This window comes from Vulpes vulpes, chromosome 1 (genome assembly GCF_048418805.1).
Source record: "Vulpes vulpes isolate BD-2025 chromosome 1, VulVul3, whole genome shotgun sequence".
Classification (NCBI taxonomy): Eukaryota; Metazoa; Chordata; class Mammalia; order Carnivora; family Canidae; genus Vulpes; species Vulpes vulpes.
The window spans coordinates 99,074,857-99,086,923 of NC_132780.1; the positions used below are offsets into that span (position 1 = coordinate 99,074,857).

Consider the following 12,067-nt stretch of genomic DNA (forward strand, 5'->3'; position numbering starts at 1 on the left):
ACATAATTTGAAATGAATTAAAGTGAACATTCATCTTTTAGCATCTCATGTACATGTAATACCTTATTTATAAATTGGCTGTGTACCAAAAGTCTGTCTGTAAATCAGTAATTTGGACTAAAAAATGTACTTTACCAAAGGGAGAAAAATGTTAAAAATGATTTCTCAAGGTAAGGTTCATAGGCTGGCTCCCCAAAGCCTCTTACGCCATAAGGTATCTAATGTGTAACATTAATGGCACAAGGAAACCTCATGAGAAACCAACATTTCTACACAAAAACATACACAAGTAAGGAATGTACCTCACCCAGGACAGAGCCAACGTCTTCACTCTTGCTTCTCCCACATATAAACCTACACAACACTTGTCTATAGTTCATAGGGATGTTATATGGATGGGATCTCCTACCAAGTAATTCCACCATGGTGTTTTCTTCTACAGAACAAGAGCCCAGAGGACAGGCAACAATGAATGGGTTCAAAAGGAGATGATGTGAGCGTGAAAAGAAGATATTACGGACAGCTGGCAGGTGAGCAACAGGATGGAGACTGGGAGTGTGGTCTAGGGTATTAGGGACGTGGACAAGGAGAGGCTGGGGCAGGATGGAAAATGAGAAGCAGTCACAAATGTATTTTTTTCCTTGTCTTTCATTTCTCTTATTTTTTCTTTATTCTCTCTGTCACCTTTCTCTTGTATATGAGACCAATATAAGAAGGTGGAGGGGAAGAAGCACATAAATGAGCTTCCCTTCACTAGTTTCCATCCTCTCCACTGTGGTCTTCTACCTCACTCTCCATTTGCTATTCAGAGGCTGAGCTACAAGAACATATCTACAGTGTTAGAAATATATGCTAGAGTATTTATGGGTGATGTAATAATATGATATCTCAGGGATGCAGGTTTGCCTTAAGTGATCTAGCAAAACAAAACAAAAATTAGATTGGGTGGGGTAGAGACTAAGCAAAACAAGAATGGCTGATTGCTGATCATTGTTGAAATCTGGGGAGGTATATGGGGGTTTATTATATTATTCTGACTACTAGGGCATATATGTATTTAAGGTTTTATACTATATATATTATATATAATATATATCCTACCCAATAAAGTACTAATCTGCTATATGGTATGAAATAAAATATTTTGTCTTCTCAATCGCTGATCCACAAAAAGCAATGAAACGGAGAGAGAAACATTTGGCTCAATCCTGAAGAGTAGTAAAAATGATTCTGCGGGTACCTTAGAAAAATGTTCTTTGAACCTATCAAAGTAGGTAGAGTTAAAAGGCTTAAAGAGGAACTCTGGAGGACACAAGTTGTTACTGTCTTGGACAAGTTCTCTACCTATAGAAAATGTTCCTGCTCATTATCTCTCATCTAGTCTCGTGGTCCCAGGAGCCACAGCTGAGCTAAAGGAGGTACTTTGTATGTGTTTTCTCCCTCATTTCCTTTGGGCTACATAGTTCATCTCAGGGAAAATATCTGATGTAAGCTTGATGGTTATCAGATTTGAATTCTCAAGGTCATCTCCATCCTAATTTTTAGAAGCACTGTTTATAATCCTAGTTTCCACATGGCATATTAGAAAACATCCTTCCCTCAAAAATCAAGGAACTAAAGATATGGTCGGGGGTCCCATATTTCTGTATGATATTTAGTGATATTTATGATGAAATTCTTCTACACTAACTTGGGAAAATTTATACACTGAATATATAAATTCTAACCCCAGGAATTATTGATCATATTAAGTCAGCTCACGAAACTTCCCAAGGCTTTATGGAAGTTACACTTAGGGAATACAGTACTGTAACGAATTCTTCAGTAAGCATTCACTGAGTACCTATGATGTACCAAGTTCTGGATTAAATATCCTTGTTTTCTAAAACCTGGTTAAAAATGCCAAAGGAGAGATGTAATGAAGTATAGTGATAATGTAGACACACACACACACACACACATTATACTTGAGATATCTTCCTCTTCACCTACCCAATACTACCATTTTCTGGTTGGGAAAAAGTATTTACAACCCATGAGGTCAAGACCACTTGTTTCTAATGCAGTATAACTGAATGATAGTTTGGTCAGAGCACACAGCTTTGGCAATAGTGTCTTCCAAACAAGCCCACTTTCCTCTGAAGTCACTTTCTTCTGAAATGCTTCAGTGGTTACATGTGGAAGGTGATATACACAATCATTAACTTGAAAAAGGAACCCAAGGAACATGGACTCAAGCTGGAAAAGTTCAGTCTTTAATTGTATGTCTAGGTATGCTAACTTATTAGATTTCATATATTCTTACCGTTTCAGGGTCATTTTCAAAGATCTCTCTGGCTTCTTCTTTATTGCACAATTCTTCAATGCATTCTCTTTCAAGATTACCTTTTTTGGTTTCTTCAAACATAGAATTTGCACGGCGTTTCCTAACCAGGACCTGAGAAGCATGCTCCTTTGACAAAACTGAAGGAAAAAATAAGTTTTTATGAGTAATCCTTTCATTTCTCCAACTAAAATATGGTATTGTATTAAACAGTGAGAATTAAAATCATTGTCTGATTGTGAACCACATAACGTTTAAAATCAGTATAGGTGACCTGAGAAGAAAAATATGCAGATACATAAGCAGCTGGATTAACAACTCAAAGAGCAGGTTTGGTGTGCAAGCTCCAGCACTTGTATAATGACCTATATGAATCACTGAAGTTCATGCATGAGGCCAAACACATCAGACAATATTTAATGTTTACCTTATTATGACTACACTTGGAAAAAGCATCATGCTGAAACGCCTATATCAAAAGTTACAGTCACACATCTTTAAAGCAAGAGTCATAAGCTTTCTCAGTTTTAACGGAAAACCACATGGCCTCTGTAAAGATAGAGAAATGAGGGAGTACAGTCTAATCAGCTATTTAAAAGGTACTCAGTGGGCTAAAACATTTGATTTATTCATACACACAGGAAAATAAAATCTTTGGAACATGGAAAATCATGTGCAAAACACAAAATACAGAAGGCAAAGAGAAAAAAATTGGTAATATCGACTGCATAATGGCTGAACAACAACAAAAATAACATAAAGTTCAACATCAAGTGACAGACTGGAAGAAAATATTTCATGATATAGAACAGAAAAATTACATCCTGAATGCATAAACAACATTTGCAAATTAAAACAATAGCAACCACAATAATAAACCAAGGAATAATAAGAATGTGTGCAAGATTAAATACAAAATAATATAAAGAAAAACTATAATCAAAATCATATAAATATCACTAAAGAAGAAAATAAAAATGTTCAATAAACGTGAAAAGATGTTCACTAAAAAAATTTTAACTGGATTTTTGCGCATTAGATTTGCACAAATTTAAAAGACTAATGCCATCAAATATTGGTGAGGGCAAAGGGAAACAAGTATTCTTGTATATCAATGGTGGGAATAGACACTGGCAAGCGTTACCTTAAGGTAATCTGCTAGTACCTAAAAATTTAAAGCACACATACTCTCCACCTTAATATTCTGCTTCTAAGGATGCCCTACAGATATGTACATGTACTGGAAAAGGTGTATATGGAATGTTTGTTGATAAACTGTTATATCAAAAAATTAGGAACAATATAAAGAATTCTCAAGAAAAGAATGAAAAAATAAGCTATAATAAATCTGTACTGAGGAACAATATGCAGCTATCAAAGAGAAGGAAGTTACTCTTGTGCTGAAGATCTTCAAGATATATTATTAAATTAAAAATGAAAATAGTGGGATGCCATGCCCATAGCATCACCCTATGAACATCAGTCGTACTTGTAGATATGTAAATATCATGTGGACAAATACGTAGGAAAGAGTTTTGAAACACTCAAACTACTGATTGCAATTATGTTTGAAGATAAGAATGGACAGTATGGGGCTTTGGCTTTATTGTTTTAGTATGTAAACATAACACTAGTTTTTAATGAAAACTTTTAAAAGCAAAAATGAAATCTACAAATAATTTTTTAATACTGATTTTTTAAAAAGACTTTATTTATTCATGAGAGACAGAGAGAGAGAGAGAGAAAGACAGAGACACAGGCAGAGACCCAGGCAGAGGGAGAAGCAGGCTCCATGCGGGGAGCCCGATGTGGGACTCGATCCCGGGTCTCCAGGATCATGCCCTGGGCCGAAAGCGGCGCTAAACCGCTGAGCCACCCGGGCTCCCCTTTAATACTGATTTTAACCACATAGTTCTTTCATTAAGATGAGCAAGTAAACAGATAAATTTGTTTTTCTCTTTTTTATCTTATCACCTGGTGAATAAGGAACGCACAAAAGATGACAATAGAAGGAAGAAAAAGAAAGGCAGCAGAAGGACTAATTAGTCAACAGTCACCATAATTATCATCTGTTGAATAATTGAACACCTTTCAAGAGTGAAGTAAGTAATGTTATTTTAATGCTCCTACTTGGCCTCTATTATTTCACAGAAGATGAGACTCACATAAAGAGCGTGCAAGACGGCTGCCCCAAGTTATAATAAACAGCAAAATTAGGAATTAGATCCCAATATTCAGACCTGCGACTACCCATTATACCCGCTGCGTCTCAGAAAACAGGCAGAGGTTTCATTTTCTCCACTGATTAGAGGAATAATCAAAAGGAAAATTGTTCCACCTCTGCCCTAAAGGATAACGATGTTAACCATAAAAAACTAGTCTAAATTTGAATGCTTACGTTTTATTTCCCCTAGTTTCAAAAAATAGTAGTGTTTGAAACTGGCATGGTACTTAATGATTTTCCATGTGTATATGACGTCACTTGATCATCCCATCAGCAATGCCATCCTACAGAGGACACAGTTCTCATCCCCACGGGCTTTGAGTTGCGCGAGGGAAAGAGGCTGAAGGAGGGGACGCGGCGCCAGCGGGACCGGGGTGAACTGGGGAGGCCAACAGCTGCCCTGGCTTGTGGTCTGCTCACGTATAAAATGGGGAAATCGTCTACTTAGAACAGGTGTGGGGAGTAATAAAGGAGACGATGCAAAAACGGCGCGTCCACGCGTGCAGCCGCGACCATCACGGAAAATAGCGCAGCGGCCGAGAGGTTGGTGCAGGGCGGCGCCGGGCTCCGGGAGGCTCAGGCTCCAGGCTCGGGCTCCAGGCTCCAGGCTCGGGCTCCAGGCTCCAGGCTCCAGGCTCCAGGCTCCAGGCTCCAGGCTCCGGGAGGCTCAGGCTCCAGGCTCTGGCCTCAGGCTCCAGGCTCCGGGCTCCAGGCTCTGGGCTCAGGGCTCCAGGCTCGGGCTCCAGGCTCCAAGCTCGGGCTCCAGGCTCCAGGCTCCAGGCTCCAGGCTCTGGGCTCAGGCTCCAGGCTCCGGGCTCCGGGCTCTGGGCTCAGGGCTCCAGGCTCGGGCTCCAGGCTCCAAGCTCGGGCTCCAGGCTCCAGGCTCCAGGCTCCAGGCTCTGGGCTCAGGCTCCGGGCTCCGGGCTCAGGGCTCCGGGCTCAGGGCTCCAGGCTCCAAGCTCAGGCCCCGGGCTCCGGGCTCCGCGCGGCGGCACGAGCTCCAGGCCTGCAGAACACCCTCGCTGTCCTCAGAAAATAAGCCCACCTGCTTACAAGCGTGCTTTCGGAGGAGCCTACTACTCCTGGTCAAAAAAAACATATAAACCTGACAGCACAGACCCAGATTAAGAACTACAGAGCCGGAGGACGACCACACTGTGTGGGTCAGGGTGCTTCTACGCACCCGGCCTCCAAAACGTGTTTTCCTTTTGCATCACTGTCCCTCGTGACTTCTCTCACTTCTCCGTATTAAGCAGTGCTCAAGAAAGTCCTTGTTAAAACCCAACCCAGTATGTTGCTCGAAAAGTATTACCTTCGGATTCAAATTTTTAGGTTATAATGATTATAAGTCTTTCAGGTTAGAAAAATGACTGAATTATCTACATTTTTAACTTCTCTAATTCCTCCCTCTTCAAAACAGTGACCGTAGCTGTTGAACAATTATGTCTATAACACAACTGTTGTTCAAACCTTAACTGGAATTCTTTTTTGAAATTGTCTGAACAGCCTCCATATCTTTTCTGCAGGGGCAAATCTTTGTTTTCTGAGCATAAAATCTGATTCTCTTATCCTCAAAAAAGGAACTTACTGTTATTGGTACTTAATAAAAGGCACCTGTAATAAAGACAGTGGGGTTAGCACTGTGTCTGGTCAGAGGAGAACTTCCCAGTGTTCAGTTGGGTCAGTCCCACCTCCCGAGGGAGGTAGTTTCCTGAGCCCCCTCTCCCAACTTAAGTGTTCACACTTGCTACCCACTGTTCAGGGGGTGGTTAGGACCACTGATCTTGGGCAGGTTGCCCAAAACTGATGAGTGAGGTGAAGGTGAGGTTGCCAATGAAAGAGATCTAAGGCTTTGGACGGCCCATCCCTCAAACCTTTTCCATTCTGCTCTCTTGTTCTTTGCCAAGATGGTTCTCACATTCCTCCTTCCAAAGCTCATCTCTTTTTCAGTTATGCTTTCTGACTCTCCTTTCCCCAGGCCCTACTTGTCTGGCATCCCAAGAATGAAGAACTACCCCTAAAAAAATGTGTCTGAGAAGAAAATCTCTGGCTAGCATTTGGGTTGGCAGTGTTTGAATCTTTGTTTCTGCTTCAGTGTGGGACGAAGCAGGGGAAAATTGTTTTCAATGTACAAATAGAACAACTAGATAATACTCTGAGACGTAACTGCTTCACGTGTGTCAACTGTTGAAATGGCATGTTTTCTTTAGTCAAAGCCTGAGAAAAATAGAACTGCACATAATATAGAAAAAAACATTGATTAATAGTGATGGGAAAACATGTGTCCAGATATTACCAATTTTGTTTAAAATAATCACATAGTAATCAAATGTGAAATCTTTTTTTCTATAAAGATTTCAGCCATGGAAGATTTCTGAGTAGGGATATTTAAAAATGTGAAGATTGTAAGGACTATGAAAACCAAAAGATAGATTTTTATTTTTTTAGGCTTTTATTTATTTATTTGAGAGAAAGAGAGACAGCGCAAGCACACAAACAGGGGGAAAAGGAGAAGCAGGCTTCCTGCTGAGCCAGGAGCCCAACATGAGGCTCCCCCAGGACCCTGGAATCATGACCTGAGCTGAAGACAGATGCGTAACCAACTGAGCCACCCAGAAGCCCCCAAAAGATAGATTTTTCATTAGTCATTTGTCAGCCTATATAACCATTACCAATTTTCAAAGAAGCTTGTGTTTGCCTTCAGGAAGAAACGCCACGTCTGGATGCATGCCACACTTCAATCTTTTTTAAGTTAATTTTTTTTTAAAAAGAACTATTATACTTGCTTTTCTCTAAAGTTCTTATTTCCCTTTATATTGAGGACTATGCTGCTGACCAACTGATTCTTCTCATATTATTATGTCAAAGGTTAGAGAAGTGTTTGAAAAAGTATTCTCTAAAGGTGAACTATGCATGGAGGTATGCATTCATTCTTCAAGAGGACCAAGCAATAAATAGGCTGATGAGAAATACGTTAAAAGAGTCAAAAATCATAAGAGCAGATCTGGATAAGAATTTAAATATGGGAAAGAAAAAGAGGAAATAATCTGTGAGCTGCAGGTTGTACATATCATTGAGTCCTAAAACATTTGCATTAAAAGAGATGAAGGCTGGTGTTCATTTAGACATAGAAAAGCCATCGGTGCCATTAAAAAAAAAATGTGATTGTCAACCCCCATTGTGCATGAGGAGGGAAACAATGCCTGAACTGTTTGGCCACAACAGGAGTGACACGGACCTCTCCTTACTCCAACACTTAATTACAACTTCAATTTACAGTCTCTAGTCTAGAAAAACAAAGAATAAACCAAACACTCTGCCATTGTTTCCCCAAGGTTAAAACCTTTGATTGTAGCCCTAGACAGAGAAAGTGGCACACGTCAGCTAGTCCTTCCAAAGCGACAAGGACTTCTACCCAGAAGACAGAACAGATAGCTTATTACCACCTCACCCACCCCCCCAAAAAAACAAAACCCTCAAAATACCCAAAACACAACAGTAATCATTGCTTTGATTTGGTGAGTGATAAATCACAGGGCTTCGCCTGAAGGGACGCAGAGTTGGAGGCTGCGGGATAAGGAGCGGGTCTGGAGGCCTCCTCCCCAGAGAGCCTTGGCCCCGGGGCTCCCCCAGCAGCTCCTCTCTGACGTGCACCAGACTTGCCCGCAGTGGCTCTCCTTGTCTCTCTCCCCTCCTACAAACCAGGACACCAGAACACCTTCTGATTTTGACGTCATGGACCAAGAGGTTACGGCACAGGAAAAGTTGTGGATTTGTTCTATTTGACCTATTTGTTAGGATAGCATCAATTAATATTATTAGTTCACTGGCCTGTGTCTGTGTTTATGTTTGGAAAAGCAACAGGCAAACTGTTCTTGGACATTCTTAAAGGCAACACTGAAAGAGTTGGCCTAATTCTGCACTATCCTACTTCCTGCAACATCCGCCAGATATGAGGCAAGGCTCAGAAAGACTCTAGATACATCCTTTTTGACTCTTAAGATAATTGTTCTTTTAAATGCTGATGTGGAAAAGAGATTATTTGGAATACTAGTATAGTATTAAGTAGGTGTTTATAACTAAATCCCCAAATGTCTGCCGGACCCTCAGAATTCCTGGTTAACTTTCTAAAAGGCTGTAAGGTGCAGTCTAAATAACAATGGAAAAAAATAATTTTTTAAGGGGAGAAAATGATTGGGATAAGGGGTTGGGGAAGAAAGACAACAAAACAAGTAATAAGGAAAGACACATTTAACATACAGAAACTCTGGCCTTCTTAAAGAAAAAAAAATTGGCCACAAAGTAGAAAAAACCTACCTCTCCCCTTCCATAGTTATAGCAAAAAGAAAAAAAAAAAGTAATTGTGTTCTACTTGACAAGGCATATGGTCTGAATGTTTGCATCCACCTCCCTGAATTTATGTGTTTAAGTGGAAATGCCCAGTGTGGCTGTATTTGGCAAAGGGGCTTCTTAGGAAATAATTAAGGTTAAATGAAGTCATGAGGATGGGGCCCTAATCCTATAGGATTAGTGTCCTTATAAGAGGAGATATTAGCAGCTCTCTCCTTGCAAGCATATAGGCCCTGAGGACAGGCCATGTGAGAACAGTAAAAAAGCAAGGTTTACAAGCCAGGAAGAGAGACCTCACTAGAAACTGAACTGGCCAGAACTTTCATCTTGGATTTTCCAGCCTCCAAGACTATGAGAAAATAAATCTCTTGTCTAAGCCATGTAGTCTGTGATATCCTGTCATAGCAGTCCAAGAGGACTACTATATAAGGCAAAGGCTAGTGACTATTACCAGCTGCCTTTAAAGACATGGAAAGTGGTGTTTATGGTTAGTGATGTCAGAGAGCAGTTATTTGTTCTCTCTCCAAGACTGCATTAAAATGATTTCAGAAGAATTTTATTTTATTTTATTTTATTTTTTATTTTATTTTATTTTATTTTATTTTATTTTATTTTATTTTATTTTTGAAAGAGTTATTTATTTATTTTAGAGAGAAAGTGAGCGAGCATGTGCTGGGGGAGAGGCAGAGGGAGGAGTGAGAGAATTCTCAAGCAGACTCCTCACTGAGTACAAAGCTCCATGTGGGGCTGAATCTCAGGACCCTGATCATAACCTGAACAGAAATCAAGAATTGTGGGATGCCTGGGTGGCTCAGTGGTTGAGCATCTACCTTTGGCTCAGGTCATGATCCTGGGGTCCTGGGATCGAGTTCTGCATCAGGTGCCCCGCAGGGAGCCTGCTTCTCCCTCTGCCCCCCTCGGTGTCCCTCATGAATAAATAAATATTTTTTAAAAAGAAGAAAGAAAGAAGGAAATCAAGAGTTGGTTGTTTAACCTACTGAGCTACCAGGCACCTCGATTGCAGGAGAATTTGAAAAAGGAATAACCCGCAACAGTTGAAAGAATGGGAAGAGTCACTGGCAGATAAGAATTCCAACAAATTCTCCAGAAGCTGGAAAGCTGATGAAGACCTGTTGATAAATATAGGACAGGAAGGCTTGATCTAAAACAAACCCACGGAGTTACAATGGAAGTAAGAACTCTTCTGCCCTTGAGAAATCAAGTCTCAGATAGATTGTAATACAACATTAGTGGGAGTGGAAGAGAGGTAACTAGAAGCAGAGCATTCGTTTGAAAGTCCAGCAATGACACAGCACTGGTTTCACAGCGCACCGCAGTACATTCAGAGGGCGCCTAATAAACATTATCATATAAGTGAATCAAGTCATGAGCGTATAAAGAGCTACGTGCTAACCCTCCCTTAAAAAACAAAAAAGCCTAACAGGAAACTAGACTGATATATACAACACAAGAAACTCACACAAGCCCCCTAAAGCCAATTCAGCACTGTTGCTTAAATACGAAGAGACAACCAAGAATCATCAGAAATATGGAGGAAACAAATTAACGGCTATCAATAGCATGAAAAATAAAACCAATAGGAGAAAAAAAAAAAAAAACAGGTAATTCAAAGAGAACTTTAAGAAACATCTTAAAATCTAATGAATATCTTCCAGGCGCCAGGGTGGCTCAGGGTGGCTCAGTGCTTGAGCATCTGCCTCTGGCTCAGGTCATGATCTCAAGAGTCCCACATCGGGCTCCCTGCATGGAGCCTGCTTCTTCCTCTGCCTGTGTCTCTGCCTCCCTCTCTCTCTCTCTCTCTCTGTCTCTGTGTCTCACGAATAAATAAATAAAATCTTTAGAAAAACAAAAAAGCAAACTTCCAGGGAGAAATTTAACATATATCCAAAACCTTTAGATATTCAGCTAACCTTTCTATTTCTAGGAAAGTAATCTGAGGAAAAGAGAATGGACATTTGTAAAGAAATATGTATGAATATGTGCATTACAATATTATTGATCTAGCAAAACACTGGAAATAATATAAATTTCCAAAGATATGTTTTTGATTAAATATATTATGATGAACATATATGAAGGAAAATTATAAATCTATTTTAAAGTGTGACAGATTTTATTGATATGAAAGATAGCATCATATTTTTAGGTGACATATCCAGTTAAAAATAATATTTGGTAAAAATAAAAAATAATAATATTTGAAAAAATAGTATTAAAACACTATTCCATTCTTGCTTGTATGTATGTATTTTAATTTCTAAGTATATATACATATTCAGACAAAGTTGCTTATAAGAATATAGAGGAAAGCATTATTTTGGCTAACAGGACTACAGATGCATTTTTTTAGTGCGTATCTGTATTCTCAAATTAGGTTATTTTAATCATGGATTTACTTGAATAGTTTAAAAATGTTAGGAGTTACTAGAATATAGGGAGTAGTTTAAGCTGAAAAAGATGTTCAATAAGGCCAGAATGGAACCCAAGGAAACTTTAATATTTAAGGGAAACTAGAGATCATCAAAACAACAGAAATAGAATGAATAACATGCCTTATAGAGAGAAAGAAAATTTGAAGAAGCTAATGCTTATAAAAGGAGGTCAATTTCAAAAGATAAGTTTCAACAGCATCAAATATTGTAAAGAAGTCATTAGTAAAAGGAGCACCTGGGTGGGGCTCAGTTGGTTAAGTATCTGACTCTAGATTTCTGCTCAGGTCATGACCTCAGGATCCTATGATTGAACCTCGCCTTGGGCTCTGCACTGAGCCTGGAGCCTGCTTCAGATTCTCTCTCTCCCTCTCCCTTTGCCCCAACCCCTGCTCATGCACATGTGTGCTCTCTCTGTCTCTCTCTCTCAAAAAAAGAAAAGTTAGAGCAGCCCAGGTGGCTCAGGGGTTTAGCGCCGCCTTCAGCCCAGGGCCTGATCCTGGAGACCCGGGATTGAGCCCCACGTCAGGCTCCCTGCATGGAGCCTGCTTCCCCCTCTGCCTGTGTCTCTGCCTCTCTCTCTCTCTGTCTCTCATGAATAAATAAATATCTTAAATAAATAAATTAAAATGTTTCATTGAAAAAAAAGAAAAAAAGAAAAAAAAAGAAAAGCTATTAATAATTATTACCATTATTTAGGATGAGAGCTACAAGGAGTCG

The 12,067-nt window shown here is 39.8% G+C and overlaps 1 protein-coding gene across 1 annotated transcript in view; it reads right to left on the reverse strand.

Moving 5' to 3' along the window:
- The window catches only part of PROS1 (protein S), a 61,429-nt gene that overhangs the window by 38,907 nt on the left and 10,455 nt on the right, over window positions 1-12,067 (reverse strand). Inside the window, exon 2 of the mRNA XM_025989894.2 lies at window positions 2,306-2,463. Within this exon, the coding sequence (XP_025845679.2) occupies window positions 2,306-2,463 (158 nt within the window). The remainder of the gene's footprint in view (window positions 1-2,305; window positions 2,464-12,067) is intronic.